Source organism: Zea mays, chromosome 9 (assembly GCF_902167145.1).
Source record: "Zea mays cultivar B73 chromosome 9, Zm-B73-REFERENCE-NAM-5.0, whole genome shotgun sequence".
In the NCBI taxonomy this organism is placed as follows: domain Eukaryota; kingdom Viridiplantae; phylum Streptophyta; class Magnoliopsida; order Poales; family Poaceae; genus Zea; species Zea mays.
Genome location: NC_050104.1, coordinates 29,984,813 through 30,008,094, shown reverse-complemented (window position 1 = coordinate 30,008,094; position 23,282 = coordinate 29,984,813). Strand labels below are relative to the sequence as shown.

Genomic DNA, 23,282 nt, shown 5'->3' with positions numbered 1-23,282 from the left:
ATGTGTTCTCAAGTCTATCTCAAACCAAGTCATAGGTATATTGAAAGGGAATTCGAGTCTTCGGCGAAGACAAAGGCTTCCACTCCGTAACTCATGCTTCGCCGTCGCTCCAAGCCACTCTCCATCCTTGGGCAAGAGAGCAAAAGGACTTCATCTTTGGTATAATCTTCACTCGTTCATTTATGACCAAAGGGGAAGAAAGTACTTCGAGGGCTCTAATGATTCCGTTTTTGGCGATTCATGCCAAAGGGGGAGAAAGTAAGAGCCCAAAGCAAAAGGACCGCACCACCACACCAATTTCAAAAACTTTGTGTTTCCAAGAATATTATCAATTGGTACCTATTGTGTTCAAAAGGGGGGAGAAAGTAGTATTTCAAAAACGATATATCAAAACCCTCTTGAACACTAAGAGGAGGATCTCATTTAGGGGGAGTTCTGTTTTAGTCAAAGGAGAAGCATTTGAAACAAGGGGAGAAAATTTCAAATCTTGAAAATGCTTGGCAAAATCTTATTCATTTACCTTTGACTATTTGCAAAAGAACCTTGAAAAGGATTTACAAAATAGTTTGCAAAAACAAAACATGTGGTGCAAGCGTGGTCCAAAATGTTATATAAGAAAGAAACAATCCATGCATATCTTGTAAGTATTTATAAGCAACCTTTGCACTTACATTATGCAAGCTAGTTCAATTATGCACTTCTATATTTCCTTTGGTTTGTGTTGGCATCAATCACCAAAAAGGGAGAGATTGAAAGGGAATTAGGCTTACACCTAGCTCCTAAATAATTTTGGTGGTTGAATTGCCCAACACAAATAGTTGGACTAACTAGTTTGCCCAAGTGTATAGATTATACAGGTGTAAAAGGTTCACACTCAGCCAATAAAAAAAGATCAAGTTTTGGATTCAACAAAGGAGCAAAAAGGCAACCGAAGGCACCTCTGGTCTGGGGGCACCGGACTGTCCGGTGTACACCGGACAGTGTCCGGTGCACCACCGGACAGTGTCCGGTGCACCAGAGGACTCCAACTCGAACTTGCCACCTTCGGGAATTTCTCAGGCCGGCGCGCTATAATTCACCGGACTGTCCGGTGTACACCGGACAGTGTCCGGTGCTCCAAGGAAGCGCGGCCTCTGGAACTCGCCTGCCTCGGGATTTCACTTCAGCCGCTCCGCTATAATTCACCGGACTGTCCGGTGTGCACCGGACTGTCCGGTGTACCAGCAGAGCAACGGCTATTTCGGCGCCAACGGCTACCTGCGGCGCAATTAATGCGCGCTCTGCGCGCGCAGAAATCAGGCGCGCCCATACGGGGGCACCGGACAAGGAACAGTCGATGTCCGGTGTGCACCGGACATCCAGGCGGGCCCACAAGTCAGAAGCTCCAACGGTCAGAATCCAACGGCAGTGATGACGTGGCGGGGGCACCGGACATGTCCGGTGTGCACCGGACTGTCCGGTGCGCCATCAAGCAGACAGCCTCCCAACGACCACTTTTGGTGGTTGGGGCTATAAATACCCCAACCACCCCACCATTCATTGCATCCAAGTTTTCCACTTCCCAACTACTACAAGAGCTCTAGCATTCAATTCTAGACACTCCAAAGAGATCAAATCCTCTCCAATTCCACTCAAGCCTTTAGTGACTAGCGAGAGATTTGCCGTGTTCTTTTGAGCTCTTGCGCTTGGATCGCTTTCTTTCTTTCTCACTTGTTCTTGTGATCAAAACTCAATTGTAACCAAGGCAAGAGGCACCAATTGTGTGGTGGCCCTTGTGGGGAAGTTTTGTTCCCGTTTGATTGAGAAGAAGAAAAGCTCACTCGGTCCGAGGGACCGTTTGAGAGAGGGAAGGGTTGAAAGAGACCCGGCCTTTGTGGCCTCCTCAACGGGGAGTAGGTTTGCGAGAACCGAACCTCGGTAAAACAAATCCGCGTGTCACACTCTTTATTTGCTTGCGATTTGTTTTGCGCCCTCTCTCGCGGACTCGATTATATTTCTAACGATAACCCGGCTTGTAGTTGTGTTTATATTTGTATATTTCAGTTTCGCCCTATTCACCCCCCTCTAGGCGACTATCACTCACATTAGGGTTTCGTCTCTATAAATTCACTTATAATTCGCATGAGATCGACACCTCATTGTAAATCTCCTGCGATCTGTAAGCACCCAAAAAATAGTGATATTGTTGTTGGTCGGCGCCCGTGGTTTTCCCCCCTTCGTCTGGAGGGAAAAATTCTTTACATCTGGGATGTAAATAATCTCTTTTTACAGCCCCTCACATATACCAGCTCATGGTCCATATAAATCGAAGAAAAACACATTACTAAAGGGTTATTTTGTAAATTTTGATCTGTCTTTGTGGGCCTTTAAATGGTGGATGTGAAGGTCTGTAAAAGATGTTGTTTATACCCGGTATGTAGAGAATTGTTTTCCGCGTTTGGGTGAGAGATGAGATAGTTTCATCTCAGCCGCTCAGTCTTCACCAGCAAGAATTGAACCATGTAAGGCTCTGTTTAGAAGCACCTAGTTTTTTTAAAATAGTTTATAAAAACTGAGTTGGTTCTAAACCTACCAGTTTATGACTCAGTTTATAGAAATTAGATTATCAATTTCTTAAAAACTAAGAAGTTGGCCTCTTCTGACAAAAGATAAAAACTAGTTTTTAAAAAACTTTGTTGCTTCTAAATAAGATCTAAGATACGAGGGGCAGTCAAATCTAAATAGAGGTATCCATACGGCGCAACCGAACAAGGCATTAAGTGACCAATAAAACCTCATCTAGTATAGACTCTTGAATTAGAAATCGTTGGGGACGTCTGCTTGAAAATACATTTTTTTGGTTAAGTTTGATAAAGTTGTGCTTGTTAAAAATGTACCGTAATTATGTGACCGGAGGGACCGGTATCTCCATGTCCATGATACGTGAATCGAATGTGCCGTTGACTTAGACGGTGAGAAAATTAGATTTATGTCATTATAAAACTTAGTATTCGCTCAAATATTATTATATGAACACGTTTCGCTAAAAAACCATTATTAAACGTTATCTTACAGACAAAATGCTATTTAGGTAGTTATTTGTAACTTAGGGCCCGTTTGGCACAGCTCCAGCTCCTGATTCTAAGCGAGGATCTGGAGGAGCCGTGCCAAATAGGTATTTTTTTAAACTGATTCTCGTGTGGAGCCGAAAGATCGGGAGTCGTTTTTGTGAAGAAAGGTGGGATCTAAAAAAACCTGCTCCATCCTCCCTTAAAACAGCTCTTCAACCAACCAAATATGGACCTCCCCTTAAAGTTTGATCGAAATTACCCATAATTGTTATTGGACAAAAACATAACGACCCAATTTATGGATTAAACATTTCAGACCATTTATGCACTATTATGATGAGAATATTTTATATGTTATTGTTTCATATTTTTTTTCCGTATATGCCTCCTACTTATTGGTTTGTAACAAAGTTGAACTGCAAAGGGTAAAACAGACAATCGCCACAGACCACCAACTCTCAGAAGACAAGAATCAGTTTACTTGCCAAACGGTTTTAAAAATGATTCTGATTTTCTAGGAGAATCAAGAGGATCAGCTCCTCACGAGGATCAGGATCTGGAGCTAAAGAAGCAGGAGATGAAGATTTATCAAACGGGTCCTTAACCTTATTTGATTATATTGGCAGCTAGTGACCGAACATTTTTTCCCCTCGAACCGACGAGGCTCTCTTCTCTATCCTCTGTGTCCCCTCCACCAAAACCGACGGCGACGTCGCTCTCCTCCACCGGTGCTCGGCGCTCTCCCCCGACGGCCCTCTCTTCTCTATCATCTTTGTCCCCTCCACCAAAACCGACGGCGACGTCGCTCTCCACCGGTGCTAGACTGTCCTGTGAACGGCAGAGCTGAGCAGTTTTGATCCAGAGCTTAGCGGCGGCAGAGCTGGAGGAGGGAGAACGGTGAACATATTTGATAGGGCAAAAGTGTCCGGTCACTAGTTACCAATATAATCAAATAAGGTTTAGTTTTAAATAATATTCTAAATGGTATTTTTTTACAAGATAATGTTTGATAATGGTTTTTTACGAAGTGTGTTACTATAATGTCATTCGAGCGAATCTAAGTTTCATAATGCCATAAATTCAATTTTCTCCTCAGATGGTACCACTACCACGGGCCATTGGAGCTCAGGAGCTGCTGCTGTGTTCCGGAGTCCGGACTTCCGATTCCGGCGGCGCTCACGGATGAGACGAGACGATGGCTGGCCACTGTTCCCCCAACTCCGCAGCGGAGAGAGGGAGAGGAACGCCGGGCGCGGGGGCGGCGCAATGACGTGGCGTCGTCCCTCCATCTGGACCGCATGCCATGTCTCCAATCGCTGCTCCGATGCTGCCCGCTCCATTGCCAAGAATAGAACGTACTCCAATCGTATCCATAGGGAGCTCAACCAACCAACCATCCATCCATGGATTGGTGCCACAAACAACAAGACCGGCCAAGAGGGAAGAGCGGAGGAGAGGCGGCTCTTGCAGCTGTCGGGCCGGGGAACAACATCGGAGGGGCTAGTCATGGTCTTGGCTAGGGGATTTCTGATCGCCTCCTCTCCTCTCCTGCCCCGCCGTGCCGCAAGCCGCAATGCAACTATGAAATCTGAGCTCGCCGCTTCCCTCCGCCATTCACGTCGGTGACATTTATTCATTTCCTTCATTCAGGTAACATCCTCGACGCCCCAACATCTATATGTTTCGAAAATGCACACTGCCAGTCAGTCTATAGCTGATTGCGATATGGATCATGGATCGACAGTCCATGCCCTTCACACAATCAAAATCGAATCTTGGTTGCACAACTGGAATAACGCACATCGTTTTCCCCCCTCAACATAGGATCGTCTCTGTCTGAAAGCACAGCAAGTTGGTATTTGGATCAGGACTCGGTAACACGTGTGCCTGTTTTTTTCACTTTTTTTTTTTAATTTTTGGTGTGGAGCATAAAGCCGATGACCTTACAGGCACTAACATTGTACCCTGCATCTCTCAGTAGGGAGCAAAAACGGCAGCGCATTGCCAGGACAGAGGTCATCCTGAAGTTCTCCTTAAGTCGGACACTTAGACCAGGCTGACGATGTCAGCTTCCGAGTTCAGAATTCCATACCAGCAAGTAAACGGCTCATAAGTTTCGACAATAATTTTTATGTTCTGTGCTGGAGTTTGGCTATCAATCTGTATATACCCCAATGCACTATTCAAGTGCTTTAATAAACCAGATATTACTGTTCTGAGTTGGATAGCAATCACACCGTATAGTTTACTTCACTCATTCTAGTTATGAATCATTAGTTCATAAAAGAGTAAGCTCCTGTTTAGAAGCAACCTAGTTTTTAAGAAATCAGTTTTTATCTTTTAGCTAGAACAGGTCAGTTTTTTTTTTAAGAAACTGAGAATCAAATTTCTATAAACTGAGGTATAAACTGTTATGTTTGGAACCACCTCAATTTATATAAACCAGTTTCTTAAAAACTGAGTGATTCCAAATAGACCCTAAATCATGGAGAATATGCTGCACAATGCATGCCTATGGAAGATATGTTGAAACAAAATACATGTTGGACGATGCTTTGAGTAATAACAATAGTTAAACTTCTCTATGTAAAAGCCCCCCTCCCCCCCCCCCCCCCCCAATAAAGTCAAGTTCACAGGATCATTGTTTAATTGTTTGAGTGAGGCACTGTTCTACATGTTCACTTCACTTTGTTTAATTCTCTCGACAGGTTTCTTCTTCACAGCCTGTTGAGAATGTGAATCAGTTTAAGACCTGTCGATGTGGGGAGGGAGACCCAAACTCCACATCTGAAACTGGTGACAGCCCGCCGGCCTCTTGTCCTAATTGTCAGGTTCGTGTGATCTTACAACTAAAGGCATTGTGCTGTGTTAAATAAAATAAAATTAAATGGTCTTTTTAATACTATATCTGTGTGTCATGTCCTATAATAGCTAATGTGCTGCTCAACATGTATCAGCTGTCTTTATACATGGCGACCCTTCCTTTCCCGCCTGAGCCCTCCTCTCCCCTGGACCTCTCCTCTACCCCGACGCCTCTTCACCTACCTCCACTAGCCCCACGCCGGTGACCATTCCGATCCCGGCGGCCAATCACCTCTCATCTTCCCCGGCGTCGGCGGGGCCCTCTGCGTGCGGTGGTCGTTCCAAGGCGCAGCGGTGGTGTGAAGACGGCGCGGCGGGCGTGGGAGTTGTCCTGCCTCCGGGTCGGCTCTCCTATAAGGAAGCGCTGGTGTCCTCACAACCCTCTGATTCTCATTTCGTGGGAGGGAGTGCTGGTGGCGGCTGGGAGACTGTCAAGAGTCGTCGTGTCCATCGCTTGGCTCGCCGCCCTCCCCGGCCAGAGCCCAGACCCGTTCCGGTTGATCTGCGGGGCAGATGTTTCAACTGCTTCTCTGCTGATCACCGGGCGGCGAGGTGTTCGAACTATGTTCGGTGCTTCTTCTACAGGCGGCCGGGGCACCGTGTGAGCGAGTGCTCGCACAAGCAGACGAACCTGGTCGCTCCTGTGCACAGACTGGTGTGGCGGCCAATCTCCAAGGAGGCCTCGACGGTCGCTGGTGCGGACTACGCCATGGCGGGTGGCTCGGCGCTTCGTGGTTCGGATGCCGCGATCAGCGGTGTACCCGCCGTGGGCAGCGAAGGCGCAGGGCCGGGTCTGGTGGTGGACTTGGCGGTGATCCTTTGCTTCTGCCTTTGGGGAATTTGTCGCCCACGGCTTTGGACGGTCCTCGTCCTGTGAGGTTTATTGGGCGTTCCAGGATGATCGACCGTGCTGAGTTGGAACTTCGCCATGCCCTGATCGTCAACGTTGTTGGACAGGAAGGAACTGGTTGCGCCACGAAGGTTAGAGAGGTGCTCGCCTCAAGGTTTGGCCTTGACGCCGATGCGCTCCGCCTACGTCGTGCTGCGCCAGGCTCCTTTCTTGTCCTCTTCCCTTCAGAGGAACTGGCTGTGCGGGTGATTAGTGAAGGATCGTCGCTCCTTGTCCCTCCATTAAGGTTGCATGTTAAGAGATGGACTAGGCAGGCTTTTGCTTCGGGAGGCAGTGTCTTGTCTTCCCTCATTGACGTCGAGCTCCATGGTATCCCTGCTCACCTTTGGGGACTGGAGACAGCGGAGGTTTTGCTTGGTCCATACTGCCTGATTCAGGGCCTGCACCCGGTTTCTATCGGCGGGGAGGACTTGTCAGTCATCAGGTTGAGAGCATGGTGTCGCTCTCCCGTGGGGTTGCCGGAGGTGTTGGACCTGCATGCTGTGGAGCCGGCGGTCCTCGATGAAAACGGAGTTTGGATTCCACGTTCGTTGGTGTTCCCTGTGATAGTGAAGATTATTGGATCGGAGGGTGTCCTTGAGGAGGAGCTGCCGCCACCTCCACCGGATCCATCTGATGATGAGCCGGAGCAGGGTCGTCGGGCTCGGCAGATGCGGAGGCTGGGTGATCAGACCTTTGCCTTGGACTTCGGTGCACTCGCGGCTGGGCCCACGTTTTCATTCCACGTCGACGCGTGATGGACCCTCTGATGATGTGGGGCTTTTGGATGCGTTGATGGCTACTGGTGATTCGGGTTGCCCTTTAACTCCAGTGGATGTTTTGGCGGTGCCTGTCTCTTCGGATTCATTGGCAGGACCAGTTGATGCCCCTACCCTCCCGTGTGTTGCGGTTGAGGAGCTGGCGGCGCCTGGTGTTCTAGCCTTGTATGATGATGTGGTACCCGATTATTCTCCTGATGGTGCCACTGTTGTTTTGGCTGCTGGTTTGAGGGAGGATTCGATATTGGCAGTGAGTTTTGTTGACAGTGTTTCTTCTGCTAGATGGAATTTGAAGCCACCTATTTTCAAGGTCTACTCCAGGAGGTTGAGACCATCTAATTTGGATGATCAGGATGGCACATTGGTTCAGTCGGCTCTTGATAATTCTATGGTAATTTCTTCGCCCTTGTGCGAGTTCCAGTGTTTGGTCACTAAACCAGTGGATGCCTTGCTGCCAACTCCACGGTTTCCCAAGAGAAGGAAGAAGCCTCTACCCAGTAATTTTATACCAAGGCGGAGCAGGAGGGTGGCCAAATTTCCTCCAGAACTCGGTTCTGAGGCTGCTGCCCAGGTCTGCAGACATCTGGGTTTCTGTGATGACAATGAAGTTATTTTTGTCCAGGATGCCAGGAAATATGCGAAGCTATTTGTTTCTGGGCTCTGTAGCATTCATATTGCTGCTTTGGCAGCGCTGTTTGGCTGGACGGTGCCGCAGAACGGACCTGTTTAGGTGCGGTTGGGATGGTTTGCTGGTGGTGTTTGATTGTTGTTTAGATGGATTCAAGCTGCTTTTTAATCTGGAATGTGAGAGGGCTGAATGATCGTGTGAAGAGATATCCTGTTAAATCTTTGGTGGTTGATATTAGACCTTCGATTATTTGTCTGCAGGAAACCAAACTTTGTTCTATTTCAGATTTTGATATTCTCTCAATTTTGGGGTCTGGTTTCAGTAATTTTGTTTATAGCACAACGATTGGTACCAGAGGAGGGGTGTTAATATCCTGGCGTGATGGAGTTTTTTCATCTTTGGCTTCAGTTATCAAGCAATTTTCGGTTTCAGTTAAATTGCAAGAGAAAAATGGTTCTTGCTGGTGGTTCACTGGAGTGTATGGTCCTCACCAGGACAATCTTAAATCCTCCTTTCTTCATGAATTAAGAGAAATCAGAGATACCTGTGTGGGACCATGGATCATTGGGGGCGATTTTAATCTGATTTTCAGGGAGGAAGATAATAGCAATTCCAATATTAATAGGGCTATGCTAGGGGACTTCCGTAGGCTTATTAATTCCTTGGATCTGAAAGAGATTCCTTTGAAGGGAAGGAGGTATACTTGGTCCAACCAGAGGGATGCTCCAACTCTTGTTAAGCTGGACCATGTTTTTTGCACTAGCTGTTGGGAAGATCTATTTTCGGACGCTTCTCTTCATAGTAATGCTACCACATCTTCAGATCATTGTCCTTTGACCCTCAATGTCAGAGATGGCTGCATGGGGAAAAGACGGTTTCACTTTGAGAGTTTTTGGCCCAAAATTCCTGGTTTTCTGGAGGTGGTGGGTGCGTCTTGGAGCATGCCAGTTAGGAGCTCCTGCCAATTGGAGCAAGTGTCATTGAAGCTTAAAAGGTTAGCTCACATACTGCAGTCCTGGGGGCATAAAGAAGTGGGTAATGTGAGGATGCAGCTGGGGCTTGTCAGAGAAGTGTTACATAGGCTGGAAATGGCGCAGGATATCAGAATTTTGTCCAGTGGGGAAGTTTGGTTGCTAAATATGTTGAAGCAACGATGCCTTAGCCTTGCGTCTCTTGAAAGGACTATTGCTCGGTTGAGATCTCGGATCCACTATCTAAAGGAGGGTGATACCAACACTAAGTTCTTTCATTTACAGGCATGTTATCGGAAGAAAAAGAATTTCATTTCCAAACTTGAGGAAGATGGAAGAATGGCTACCAATCATAATGACATGCAACAAATTCTTGAAGAGTATTTTTGCAATCTGCTGGGGGCTGATTTGCAGAGGCATTTTACTATTGATTTGAGTAATTGTCACAGGGCTGCGATGGATCTAAGTGCTTTGGAGCAGCCTTTTTCGGAGAAAGAGGTTAGGGACACCATTGCTTGTCTCTCATCTGATAAGGCTCCTGGGCCTGATGGTTTTACAGGAAAATTTTACAAGACATGCTGGGACATCATTAAAATCGACATAATGGCTGCTCTTAACTCCCTTTACCATGGAAATGCCTATAAGCTTGATTTGCTGAACTCAGCGTATCTCATTCTTCTCCCGAAGAGAGAGGATGCTACTTCAGCTTGTGATTTTCGGCCAATTAGTTTGATTCATAGTTTTGCTAAGTTGGTCACTAAGATCCTCGCTAATCGATTGGGGCCATATCTTCAGGACCTGGTGGCAGCTAACCAGAGTGCATTTATTAGAGGAAGGTCAATCCACGACAATTTCATGCTAGTGCAACAATCGATTAAGTTCCTTCATAAGAGGAGGATCTCTAGTTTACTGCTGAAATTGGATATTTCCAAGGCTTTCGACTCAGTCTCGTGGGCGTTTCTGTTGGAAATTTTGTCACATTTGGGCTTTGGACCTGTTTGGCGTAATCTGATCTCCAACTTGTTATTCACTTCTTCTACTGAGGTGCTCCTAAATGGTTCGCCTGGTAATCATATTTTTCATCGGAGAGGTCTTCGCCAGGGAGATCATCTTTCTCCCATGTTATTTGTGTTGGTTATGGATGTTCTTAGCAGCATGTTCAGGGCTGCTGAAAATAGAGGTTTGTTGCAGAGCCTTGGGGGAGCTAATGTCCGCAGTAGAGTCTCCATCTATGCGGATGATGTGGTCTTTTTCATAAAGCCAATTGAAGCAGATCTGAATTGTGCTTAGATGATACTAAACTGTTTTGGTTCAGCTTCCTGTCTGGTAACCAATATGCTCAAGAGCAGTGCTATTCCAATTAGATGTGATGATCAACTGGTGCTTGCTGGCTGCAGTGTGTTGCATTGCAGTCTCGCTTCGTTTCCTTGCAGGTATCTGGGCTGCCCATCTCTGATAAAAAATTGAGGAAGTGTGACCTTAAGTTATGGATTGAGAAGATTGCAGACCGTCTACCTAACTGGAAAGCTCAGCTGCTCAACCTGGCTGGGCGGACTACGCTGGTGAAGTTTGTTCTATCGGCCATTCCGACCTATCTTTTTATTGCAATCAATGTCCCTCAGTGGGTTATTAAATCAATTGATAAAATTCGGCGAGGATTTCTTTGGAGAGGAAGAGAGGAGGTTAATGGTGGTAGCTATCTTGTTCCATGGGAAGTTGTCACGAGGCCTCTGAAGTTTGGCGGGCTTGGGATCCCTAACCTTAAATTCAAAAGCTGGGCATTGTAAGCAAAATGGTTATGGTTGGAAAAGACGGACCTGAGCAGACCTTGGCATGGGCTGTCCCTCCCAGTGCAGCGACAGGTTGGACAGTTTTTTGACTTGTCGGTTTTTACCATTTTAGGGAATGGGGTTACTACTCTCTTCTGGTCGGATAGATGGATTCATGGGAATACTATCTAGGCCATTGCCCCTGAGGTGGTGGGTATGGTTGGCCGCAAGGCGTATTCTTCCAGAACGGTGGCACAGGCTCTTGATAATTGGCATTGGGTCATTGACATTCGTGGTCCTCTTTCCTTGAGAGGGTTGCAGCAATATCTGTTGTTATGGGATACTTTGGGAGAAGTTTTGCTTTCTCAAGATGCTGACAAACATGTTTGGATGCACTCTTCTTCTAGGAAGTTCTCCTCGAAGTCTTGCTATAAGGCTTTTTTTATGGGATCCATTTCATTTGAGCCATGGAAACGTTTGTGGAAATCCTGGGCTCCCCCAAAATGCAAGTTCTTCCTCTGGTTGGCGATAAGGAATAAGTGTTGGACTGCTGATAGACTAAGGAGAGGGCTGCAACACCCGATTGTTTGTGTTCTATGTGACCAAGAGCAGGAAACAGTGCAACATCTTCTGTGTACTTGCAGTTTTGCCAGGCAATTTTGGCATGCTATCCTTTTTTCCCTTGAGTCTAGGGGCTCTCACTCCTGCTGTTGATGAAATCTCCTTTGCTGAATGGTGGAGGAAGGTGCTTAAGAAGGTGCACAAAAACAGAAAGAAAGGCTTCAATAGCCTCATTATTTTGGGGTCATGGTGCTTATGGCTGACTAGAAACAAAGTTGTTTTCGATGGAGTAAACATTTCCCTGAGCTCTGCTAAAAGTTTGTTTCTGAATGAGTTAAGTTGCTGGGATAGGGCTGGAGCTATGCAGCTAGCAAGTTTTGGTCTTCCTGCTATTATGAGTAGGGTTTAGATTGTGGTCAAGTGTTCGGATTGCCCTATGGGCATTGTACTTTGGTCCTCTTGGACCTTTTCCTCTCTTAATATAATGACGTACAGTCCTCCTGCGCGTTCGAGAAAAAAAACTGTCTTTATACAATTTGGTGCTTTCACAAATTGTCATCACTGTGCATGACTACCACTGATGCTTATCTGCAACTTGGTTATGTCTCAGCATACGGTCAAAGCAGAAGTTATTAGAAAACTTGATTTATTATTGCAAAGCATACTATTATTTAAGTCATGATAAACAGTAAAAGTAGAGAAATATACCTGGCTATTTCATCCATATCTTTGTAAGAAAACTTTCATGGACAATGATAAATATTCGTCTAGTGCAGGTCCTTAAGAGTGGACATTTACTACTTTCATCTAAAGGTATGCTTTCCTGCAAATATTTATGATATTGCATAAATTCTGTGTTCTCCTCCCTCTCTTTTAATATCTTAAATAGCTTATTTATGCTATCCCTTTTTTGGTGCCAAATGGTCATATTTCGTTTAAGCTTTAAAGCTTGGCTGCCCCACTTAGTGACTTTTCATAGTTGATCACATATTACTTTCGAGATAAAACACTACATATTAAATCTTCTATAAACAGGAATTGGATGGACATCATGGAAAAAGCGCTGGTTTATTCTTACAAGGGCATCCCTAGTTTTCTTCAGAAGTGACCCTGTAAGATATACTGCACTAGTTCCTTCAATGTTCCTCCTTTTCCTTAAGTTCTACTGTATTATCTGTACTTTTTTGTGTTCATTTACATAATTATTCATATGCCAATCTGCTCCTTGTGATATCCTATGCATATGTTTGAAGTAAAATATTTTTTTTCTTGTAATGAAGAACACTAGAGAAGCTTTAGTAATTCTAATCCACTTCTCGCAAGGAGATTCTAGCAAATACTCCCCCGAATGACCATAACAATGTGAAACCTGTACTTTATTAATGAGATAATATTTTATTTAAGTTTTACTTTGGCTGTAAGTCTTATTTCACGTTGTTAGTCATTACCAGGTATTATCTGGAGATATAGTATCTGCTAGACTGACTGGGTTCTGTTTTTATTGGATTCTCTATATACGGCTATTCCCATGATCATCTACCTATGCGCACAGCTACTTGTGATAGGGGCATTTTGTTGCTCAGATATCCCTATAGATTATCGATCGAATTGACATTACTCTTTTGTGATGGAAATCAGATTACAATTATCATTGCATACACATTTTGTCATGGGACACATTCTGGTGAGACTACTGGTGAAGTGGGATAGTGTTGGATAATAAAATGTAGTTTGGTTTCTTAAAAAACATATTATGATCAGATTAGGTAGGCACACAGTAGTCACCCCCAATTTTGTGCTTTAATTTCAGAATGTACCTCCACCCAGAGGAGCTGAACCGATTGTTACACTTGGTGGAATCGACTTGAATAGCTCTGGAAGGTATGCAATGAAACTGAAACTTTGACGAAAGGTTGATGATTCTTCAATATTGTCTGATAAGCTTATAACTGGGGAATGGTTAAGCGTTGCCGTCAAAGAAGAAAGGAAACTTTTGACAGTGTTCTTTCCTGATGGTCGTGATGGACGAACTTTCACTCTGAAGGTTAGTTGTCCAGTCCATACAATTTCTGGCATATTGCTTCCGGTGTTCCAATTGGGTTTGGTTATTTGTTGTGGTTTGCACAACTGACTGTGGTTGGCAATGACTGAAGCAGCAGTAGTGATGGTTACTTGGTTAGATTGATGGGACGGACATGCTAGTTCTAGTTTCTTAGGAGCTTGCAGTGGTCTATGCTGTAACACTGTAGTAATTGGCTCAATTTTGTTCCTTTAATTCATTACAGGTACCATTCTTATATGTAATTATGTATGAATTAATGGTATGAAATTTTTCACCAAGCAGGCAGAAACTACAGAAGACCTAAATGAGTGGAGAAATGCACTGGAGAGTGCTTTAGCACAGGCACCCAGCGTAGCAAATACAATGGGGCAAAATCCAATATTCAGCACTGATGTAGCAGCAGAACCTGCTGAAGCTCCAGCTGAACAGTGTAAGCTGTGTTAATTTGTATCACTTTCTCACCATTTGAGATAATAGATGTTTAGAAGATTTTACATCTTTTTTTAACATGGAAAGAATCCAACTTCATCTTCAAAATAGAGGAATCAGCCACGTTTACATTACAAAATAATTTCACACTCAAGCAACCATACAACCAAACTCTTGATAGTTCACAAGGAGACCCTAAAAAAGGAAGGCCATCCAGAGGGCAAAAAAAGCAATTGCTGCTGACTCCAGGGTAGTGCGTGCAAGGGCGATGAGCAACTTAGAGACATCACTGCACTAATTTTAAATAGTAGAATGGAACTTCTCCATTTGCTGATAACTGAACTTGGATTCCTTACATTTCATTAAGTACAGTTGTTTGTGGTGCAGCGGAGGACAGTTCTGTTATTGGCAGACCTGCAGAATTTGCACTTGTAGATGCTGATGGTAGTCCATCATTTCTGGAGAAGGCCCTGAAGTTCATTGAAGATCATGGTAAGTTCTTTTGCTTATTGCGGTCATTACAGAGTCTTGGTAAATTTTACACTGTGGTGAGTAAAAGCATAAATGGCTATAAATCATTCAACAGTCTTAATACACACAAAAAAAACCTTTATCTGTAGGGGTAAAGGTAGAGGGCATCCTGCGTCAGTCTGCTGATGTTGAAGAAGTCAAACGCAGAATTCAGGATTATGAAAAGGGTGATTTCTTTGGACTGAACCTTTTGTTTTCTTATCTAGGATATCTACGTTTGGTGTTTGGCAGTCTTTACTTCAATTTAAAAATAATTTGTCTTCTTCACTATGTTTTCATACAGATATTTTATGAGGGCCATAATAATGTGTGGGAATTGTATTTTTATTTGCTTTGACTGCTTTACCATCTTCTGTGTACTATTTAAGACACATTTAGTTTGTTTTTTAAGGGAAAAACGAGTTCTCTCCAGAAGAGGATGCTCATGTTATTGGTGACTGTATTAAGGTATATATCTGGCAAGTGTTGGTTACAATCTCACTTAATAGGAATGCTCTTCACTGATATTTGTCTGGTTTTCCTTTAATACAGTATGTTCTTAGAGAGATGCCATCATCTCCAGTTCCTGCATCATGTTGCACTGCCCTGGTTAAAGCATACCGTAAGATTAATTTGAAACTTTGTTTATGCATTCAGTAGTTACCTTGTATTAATCAATCAAACTGATATATAATCCGAATTGATGACATAAAGTAACTACCAGAATTAAATCAATACATGCCCTTATCTACAGCATTTTGATATTTTAGAAGCATACGATGATCAAGACTGATGTTATACAGGAAGTGACAAGGCAAGAAGACTTGATGAGATAAGTAGGGTGATATATGAAGTTTTCCCTGAACCAAATCGACAATTGTTGCAGAGGTATCTAACTAATATGCTTATACTTCATCCCATAAAATAAGGCATATATTTTTTGACAAAGTCTTTCGAGTGAAACTTTGACCATTAATTTCTTTCAAAATACGACATAAAAAAATACAAATTGAGTATCATATTAAAGTATTTTTGAATATAAATTCAAATATATAACATGCACACACTAAAAATATATGTTTTTTGCTGAATTGTTGGTCAAAGTTTTAAAACGTTTACTTTTCTAAAAACATGCACGCCTTATTTTATGTGATGGAGGGAGTATCATATTTTCATGGGATGGAGGGAGTATCATATTTTCTTGCCAACCAGAACATTATACTTAGCATATTAATTTTTGTGGCATCGCAGCTGGATTCTCATTCTTGATGGGGGCTTCTCATCCCTTGATATCATTATAATCAGTTTGACTGAGTTACATTATCCTGTAGAACCATAACAACATTATTCCAACAAATGGGCTCCAGACTAATCAGGTTTCTTTCAGGACTCTTAAGATGATGCAAATTGTTGAGTCACACAAAGCTGTGAATAGGATGTCTCAATCTGCTTTGGCAGCTTGCATGGCACCACTTCTTCTCCGACCTCTTCTTCTTGGAGAATGTGACATAGACAATGAATTTAGTATGGGAGGGGACAGTTCATTTCAGCTACTTCAAGCTGCTGCGGCTGCGAATCATGCACAAGCTATTGTTATTATTATGATGGAGGAATTTGATCAGATATTTGATGTATCCTCTTTTTACTTGATCCACTTGAAGTACTTCACGTAGTTGTTCATGAGATATAATTCAACTGATTATCATACAGGACTTGGAAGAAGGTTCCTGTTCTTCAGATGCTTATACCGAGTCTGAGGATGATGATGTTGATAAGGAATATTCCACAGATAATGACATTAATGATGATGATGACGGTTCTTATGATTCTGGTGAAGATGACATTGAAGAAGACTTGGACTACTCTGATGACAGTGAACATGACAGTAAGATCAACACTAATGTCAAGGATGGCAAGGTACTTCACTGATCATTGTATCGATTGATTCCATAACATTATAGATGAGATATTCTCCATGCTGGCACTGGAAGGTCCTTCGAGACAGATGTTAACTTTTTGCAGCCTTTCATGATATGGTTCTTGTTTCAACGTGCTATATTTTTATTATTTTAATTTATGATGTTACCTTGTTTTTTTCCCTATGCATAGAATAGCTCTTTGGCTCATATGTTTTGTCCATTAATATAGGTTATGTGCGTGGTCAAACTTTTCTGCTTCTAAACAGTGGTGTTTATATTTTTATAAAGATGGTTATATCTATAACTGCTTGTGTTTCATGGAGACTTTTAAATGCATTATATACTGCAAATAGCTCTGCGGTGTTTGTAACTGTATTCTTACACGAGAAAATCTTGATCACACTATGCTCTTGGGTACAATATTGAAGAATAGTTTAGACTACTGCTTCAAAGCACATTCAAAGTTGCAAAACTTTGCTCATTTGGCGTAGAACACATGTATTTTTCAGAACTGCAGCTTTAGGTCTCTGACTTCAATTTTTCTTGGCCTATAGGTTAAAAACAATATCTCAGAAACTGCAGGTAATGACAATAACCAGTATCTTCAGCCTCCTATAAGAGCAACAAGAATAGAAAATGGTGCATCAAGGGAAGGCACTGATCAGAATTCTTCACTTAATTTTTTCCATAGAAGTTGCACAGGCAAAGGGTGCTTCTCATATGGAGACCAATAGTCAATCCAACCAGAAACAAGAATCATGTGGACCAAATGGATCCAAAGATCGTATACTAAGATCAACTTCTCGTTCATCATCCTCCAGAGAAAAATCTATGGAGAAATCATGCAGTTCGGCACACAGGGGAAAAAGAACCTTATGGGGCCGTACTTCAGTAAGTGAAAATGTTATTGGTATAGGTCTTCATATTAATGCTGGTAGGATAATCTTACAATTTTATGGGAACACTTGATATACAGGCAAGAAAAGACCTGTCAACAGAGGAGATTGAATGCTGCAGTGATGATGAGTAAGTGGCCTGGGCACCTTTGGTCTTTGGGCATGTCCTATTTATTGAAAGAATTGCAAACATATATCCTTTGAAAGCGCCACAACCTTTTCCAGCTTTTCTTTCTCAATACGTTATTTGTTACTTGTAATATTGGTCTTTGTTTAATACTATGGCAAACTTGCCATTTGCCATTCGTTTATTCACTGTGAAGCTGTCCTTCCATTCGGTGTTTGCATGCTGACTTCAACTAGTAAAACTATCACAAACAAAACTTAACAGCAGTCTGGACCCAAAAAAAATGTGAAAAATGCAAGGAAGCTTTCAGAATTTCTGGCTGACATTTGAGTTATTTTCTGATGTGGCTTCTAAACAAGGTCCCTTATTGAGAAACTTGAGAGCAACAAGGTTGATCTCCAATCGAAAATTGCAAAGGAGGTAAAGCCTTTTCCCCTAGGATCACATGAATTGGGTTAAGTGGCACTGGATACCTCCCGATGAGATGATATTGTTCCTTTCCTTTCATAGGCCAAAGAAAATGCTATTCTACAGTCAAGTCTAGAAAAGCGGAAAGAAGAACTACATGAGCGCCGTTTAGCACTTGAAAAGGAAGTAAGAACTGAAGTGTTATCTTGTCTTTTCATTTTGGGCAGTAAAACCCAGGTAGCTTTTACTAGCGGATCACTTTGTCTCGATAAGAGATCGTCATGCCATCAAGAAGAAATTAAATAAGAAGCTTTGCAATAAAATAATGCTGAAAGTGTTCAGTATAGAAAATTATGGCCATGTAGTATTTCATCCCCATGAAGGTGTTTGGGTGTGTTTTCTCAGAGCAAGTCACACATTTCTCTTTTTGACAGCAAAAAATTATTGATTTGATAGGTTGAAAATTTGAGGGAGCAGCTGCAGAAGGAGAGAAGTTTGAGGACATCCTTGGAGTCCGGGGTGATGAATTTGCGAAGAGGGCAGGTGTCCTTGCCGTCAACAACAGACAGCAAGGTAGTTTCCTAAAGAAGTGATTAGCGAGTTTATTCTCAGTTCCTTTGTTCTCCATGATTTGAAATGTTGACTCTGTTAATTAAAGACTAAGGCTGATCTTGAGGAGGTTGCAACTGCTGAATCTGATATTATAAACTTGAAGCAAGAGGTTTCTGATCTTCGTGGGCAGGTCAGTGGCCAGCAGCTGTGCTGTGAATCATGCAACAAAAGGCTCCTAAACACAGACAGGCTTGGCGGGTAAGACTTCGGTCTATTATGTTCTCACTGTTTGGCATCATTTCGGTTGTAGACTTGTACTAAACTGGGGGGGGGGCCTTTCTCCAGACCTGAAAGCTCATCAGTGGCAGCGTCACCGACCATTGGGAGTGACTCTGCATCTGGCATGGTAAGAATGTCAAATTCCTTCCGTTCTGCTTTCAATATGAGCGGGAGGGAACTCATTTTCAGGTTAAAAAAGAACAGAAAACATTTCAGGGTGATATCGAGCAATCAAGGAAGCAGACGGCACAGGATTCGCCTTCTTCGACAGACAAGCCAGGTCACGAGGCGGTCGGGGGCAGCAGCCAGAGGGCTCCTCAAAGAAGGCAATCGATTGCCAGGGAGGGCCAAGATGGGTGGTCGTCATCATCCTCTAATTCGAAGTGGAATCTTGCTCAGAAACAATATTCAAATAGCCCATTGATAAGAGGGCTTCATGGATCCAGCAGACTAGAGGTTTGTGCTTGAGATGAAATGATGATCCTTTCCTTTGATGACAACTGATGATGATATGCTGTTGCTGATCAGGATTTCGGTGGAAGCATACCACCAGCAGCGTCATCGGCATTAGTCAAGCTGACAAACCGGCTCAACTTCCTGAAAGAACGGAGGGCGCTGCTGGCAAGCGAGATGCAGAGCTTGGATCTGGGTCGGCCCCCAGCAGCAGCTGCTGCTCCATCAGCCAAGTCCCCAACACCAAAAGGCCATGAAAGGAAGAAGAGTCGAGACTGAGGAAGATGTTGTGCTCTTCTGAATGCTAGTTAGCCTTATGATTACCAGCAGTGTAGTTTGTGTGCATCCCATTCCCTTCCATAGTGCTGTCTGTCTGTACATGTTTCCACAAATTCTACTGCGGATACATAATATAGATACGGCTGGACAGGCTGCTTTGTTATTGTTCAAATTGTTGCTGAATTGATTCGTCGCTCAAAGCACTTTGCTGACACATTTCTGATGTTAAAAAAAACTCGACCTGCTGAGGGTAAGACAGCCTTTGGAGTTTTGTTTAAAAAGACCTCACACAGGTCGAGAAAACCTCTAAACCCTACCCAACTCATACGCAGCAGCATCAAAACCCATATGAGAATGACCGCGACTGAGACTAAGCTTTAGACCTGTACTTTGGCGTGGGACAAACGATGGGATATTTTTTTAACCACAGTCTGACATTCGCTCCCACAACCAGGACATGAGGAAGTGCTACTCAGACTACCTAACCAACCCGGCTAGAGGCCCTTACGCTATTTGTAATGTTCAAACTGACTGCCTAGCAACATACTACAGGTTCACAATAAAAACATGGCTATCATTTAAGGTACAATAAAGTGCAGATATTAGTTCTCCTCCCTCGAGTGTCAGCAAAGCACACGGATATAAACTTCTCCTAGACGATACACGGATAGATATGGAGCTTTCATCAGGATTCAATCCTGCCAGTAACAAGGTGGTGGTGCATCACTTCACTTGCCTTCCTCGATGATCCTGATGGCTTTGTTCACAGCAGCGGTTTTCTCATCGGGGATGGCTCCACCCTCTGGGAGATCAAATTTCCTGCGGCTCAGTGATCGCTGCTTCCCTGGGGGCTGAGGGTCCACAACCTCCAGCATTGCTTCGAGCTCCTCTAGCATAGATTTCTTCGCGGTCCTCACCATGTAGTCAGGTCCCTGGATCCAGGGGAAAGCACCAAATATGGTCAGAGTCTGAGGCAAATATATGGAGCCCAGGGATAAAGTGAGACACGAGCAGGGATTTTATGAATAAAACATGTTAGTTGGCAAGTACTCCCTCTATTCTTTTTTATTTGTCACAGTATAGTTCAAAATTGAACTAGCGGACGACAAATATTCGAGAACAGAGGTAGTACGTGTTTAGTACAATATAAGGGTCAGAATGAAGCTGAGGAAGAACCAATTCATCTGATTGACATATATTCAAGGAAAGAGGCAGGGCCTAATTTGAGTGCAACACTACTGCAGTAGTAGTGGTAGTGAGGGTAAAGGCAAGACATACAAAATTTATGAGACAGAGACTAAGGCCTAATGCTTTTTGCCTTTTTTTTCACTATCATAGCATTATCAATAGATAGGTTCCATTCCAGAAAGACTTGAGAATTTCAAGCAGTGCAGCCTGTGCAGGGTTACAATGCTTGAATATCGAGAAACATTTGAAATTATTTAGATAGCTTCTCTTACATTCATTTGCCATGGAAAGCTGGAAGTCTACAGCAAAAACAGTAGAGAAGTTTTTTAGGAACAAAATGTCATGGATTTCTGCTCCCTAATCAATCCAATACCAGCCATATAAATGTTGTGCTAGTATGCAAAGCTAACTTCGCAGGAAATATGCAGCATTGCCTAAGAATAACAATATACATGACAATATTAAAGGTTTCAACCTCACGGCATCAGTATCCAGAAAAAAAATGACACAAGTAAATCAGTTTGTGTATGTTTTCAGGCCTTGGGCAGCCATTTTGGATTTTCTAGTATTTACATCTAAAATAAACCTACATCTTACAGAATCATATGTGCATACAAAACATACACAAGTAGACAACAAAAATGATCCCAATAACCTTTTAATCCTTGTACAGTTGATTCTATTTTCCTAACAATGTGATAATATTACTTAAACGGTTTAACCAATAACTTCAGATACTAGTGCAGCACTGCAAACTCGTGCTGAAAAAAGAGATTTGACAAATAAATCACAACCCAAAAATGTAACTGAAGAAAACACAGTGACAAACATGCAGCTCACCTCGAGTGCATCTACGGTGATGAGCAGCACGATGATCTTCTCAGAGAACCTCTGGCGCTCTTCGTGGTCATGCGCAATGCGGTGCCTGTAGGAGATGTTATAGAACAGGGACCTGAGCTCCTTGAGCTTGGCTTTAGCCACAGCTAGGTCACGCAGGCAGCGAAGCACCTGGGAGCGATGAGCAAGGTGAGCCCTGTAGGTCATCTGGATGAGCAATGCAGCGTCCTGCGGTGAGAGCTCCTTCCTCTTTCCCTTGCCGTTGCCCTTAGCAAATGCCTTACTCAGGATCAGAGAGGAAAATGCAGGTCAGTACAAAAAGAGTGGCAGCCAGGACCAGGAATGCGGATCTAGAACGGTACAGCATCATCAAACTCTTCTCGAACCACATCAAGTATCAAGTGTATGGATCTCTCCAATAGTCCTAGTGCTGCTAGAAAACTAGCGTTTCTTCAGATCAAAACAAATATAAAAGTAAACCTTTTTGGCCCCCAACCACCGTTCAAAACCCCTGTGAGAAGCGGAAACCCAAGCAGTCACCACTCACCAGTGAGGGGAATGACGAATGCAAAAGAAATGGTCTGACCTTTTTGATGGCGACGCATCCAGCATCATTGTCTTCCGAGATCTCCTCGATCTTGACGGTGGCGAAGGGGCATTTCTTCTCCTTCTTGACAGCCTTCACCTCCTTCTTCTCATTCTTGTTCATGGTGATCTTCTTGGCCTTGTTCTTGTCGGCCGCGCGCTCCTCCTCTTCTTTGTCGCTGTCGCTGGCGGTGAAGTCCTCCTCCCAGGTGTAGGCCTGGGACCAGGGCTCGAGACATCCCTTGCCCTTGACCGCGGCACCCCACTTGAGCTTCCTGGCGCTGGCTGCGGAGGATCCGCCCTTGGCCTCCCACTTCCACTTGCGGTCGAAGCCGTCGTCGTCGGGGGACTTGATCTCGGCCTCCCACTTGAGCGTCCGCTCCCCGGCGCGCGGCTTCTCGACGGAAGTCCACTTGACCTTGCGGCCGCCGGCCTCAGTGACATAGGTGCGCTTCCGGGTGGCGGGGGGTCCGGGGCGGCGGCGCGCGGTGGCGACGGCGACCTCGAGTGCGGCGACACGGTTGGTGAGGTCTCGGAGAATGAGCGGGGTGGGGGTGAAGGCCAAGAAGGGGTCGAGCGCCGGCGCGGGGGGCAGGAGGAGATCATCTAGGTCGGGGAATGGGGAGGCGGCGGGGAACGGGGACGGGTAATCTGAGACGCCGTCAAGGAGGAACGGGCAGGAGGAGGAGGAAGGTGGCGGCGGTGGGAAGGGGGAGAAGGGGTCTTCGAGGAGGCGTAGGAAGTGGCGATGGGAAGCCATGGCGAAAGCGACGGCGACGGAGATTGGTGGGAGCAGAGCAGATCAGATGGTTTGGGAGCTGGGACTGGGAGTGAAGTGGGAAGTGGGAGTGAACTGGGAAGGAAAAGGAATGCAGAGGCGACTCGACGGCGATGCCGCGATGGGCCCCGCCCTGGCGGCGGATGGTGTGTGCGCTGCACGTGACGTGACGCGGCAGCCGGCATGGGACTGTTTTTTTCCCTTTTATATAAATTTTTATTTTTACTTTTGGATCCTCAAAACTAATTTATTTTAGTAATCTATTTTAGTGAATAACATCCAGACTAGACGTTTCGGTGTTATAAATTATCCTTATTCCTTTACAAGTGGTGGTGACTATCTAACTCCTAAATCCTCCTTTTTAGCGCGACATGTATTCCTGTTTATCCGGAGTTTAGTTGTCCTTCATCCGAGTTATCTCCAAGTTCTAGTACTTTGGGTACGCTCAACCTCCCTGCCCGAGGTATCAGT

The 23,282-nt window shown here is 44.1% G+C and overlaps 2 protein-coding genes across 20 annotated transcripts; one reads left to right on the top strand and one right to left on the bottom strand.

Moving 5' to 3' along the window:
- The first annotated feature begins 3,694 nt into the window (after positions 1 to 3,694).
- LOC103638184 (rho GTPase-activating protein REN1) lies at positions 3,695 to 19,610 on the top strand. Of its 19 annotated transcripts, none has more exons than XM_035962506.1 (27): positions 3,695 to 4,007; positions 4,147 to 4,700; positions 4,875 to 4,924; positions 5,029 to 5,148; positions 5,759 to 5,881; positions 12,286 to 12,322; positions 12,545 to 12,621; positions 13,320 to 13,390; positions 13,475 to 13,553; positions 13,854 to 14,001; positions 14,388 to 14,492; positions 14,621 to 14,698; positions 14,923 to 14,978; positions 15,063 to 15,132; positions 15,314 to 15,398; positions 15,898 to 16,141; positions 16,221 to 16,427; positions 16,984 to 17,011; positions 17,121 to 17,320; positions 17,406 to 17,455; positions 17,812 to 17,872; positions 17,963 to 18,046; positions 18,317 to 18,433; positions 18,519 to 18,602; positions 18,723 to 18,818; positions 18,896 to 19,147; positions 19,220 to 19,610. In XM_035962506.1, the coding sequence occupies exons 4-27, from the start codon at positions 5,113 to 5,115 to the stop codon at positions 19,421 to 19,423; spliced, it is 2,592 nt and encodes an 863-aa protein (XP_035818399.1). In that variant the 5' UTR covers positions 3,695 to 4,007; positions 4,147 to 4,700; positions 4,875 to 4,924; positions 5,029 to 5,112; the 3' UTR covers positions 19,424 to 19,610. The 19 variants fall into 19 exon arrangements, with proteins under 19 accessions (XP_035818399.1, XP_020400082.1, XP_020400090.1 ...); XM_035962502.1 differs by having other exon boundaries at positions 3,696 to 3,947; positions 18,519 to 18,670; positions 18,758 to 18,818; XM_008661173.4 differs by lacking the exon at positions 18,519 to 18,602 and adding an exon at positions 18,603 to 18,670 and having other exon boundaries at positions 3,696 to 4,007; positions 18,758 to 18,818.
- A 58-nt stretch (positions 19,611 to 19,668) lies between these two features.
- Positions 19,669 to 22,870, bottom strand: LOC100283684 (IQ calmodulin-binding motif family protein). The gene is made up of 3 exons (NM_001156585.3): positions 22,035 to 22,870; positions 21,452 to 21,727; positions 19,669 to 20,355 (listed from the first exon to the last, which is right to left on the bottom strand). Exons 1-3 carry the CDS (start codon positions 22,791 to 22,793, stop codon positions 20,152 to 20,154), a joined length of 1,239 nt encoding a protein of 412 aa, NP_001150057.1. The 5' UTR covers positions 22,794 to 22,870; the 3' UTR covers positions 19,669 to 20,151.
- Between the last annotated feature and the right edge of the window lie 412 nt (positions 22,871 to 23,282).

Bases quoted from the DNA above. Each gene is read 5' to 3' on its own strand.
- LOC100283684 (NM_001156585.3), bottom strand. From the start codon at position 22,793: ATGGCTTCCCATCGCCACTTCCTACGCCTCCTCGAAGACCCCTTCTCC. The intron at 21,728-22,034 runs GTCAGACCATTT...ATCCTGAGTAAG, and splicing joins GATGCGTCGCCATCAAAAAG to GCATTTGCTAAGGGCAACGG. The intron at 20,356-21,451 runs GTGAGCTGCATG...CCCTGGATCCAG, and splicing joins TCACCGTAGATGCACTCGAG to GGACCTGACTACATGGTGAG.
- LOC103638184 (XM_035962502.1), top strand. From the start codon at position 5,113: ATGTCAGCTTCCGAGTTCAGAATTCCATACCAGCAA. The intron at 12,323-12,544 runs GTATGCTTTCCT...TTCTATAAACAG, and splicing joins TTTACTACTTTCATCTAAAG to GAATTGGATGGACATCATGG. The intron at 16,142-16,220 runs GTATCCTCTTTT...ATTATCATACAG, and splicing joins AATTTGATCAGATATTTGAT to GACTTGGAAGAAGGTTCCTG.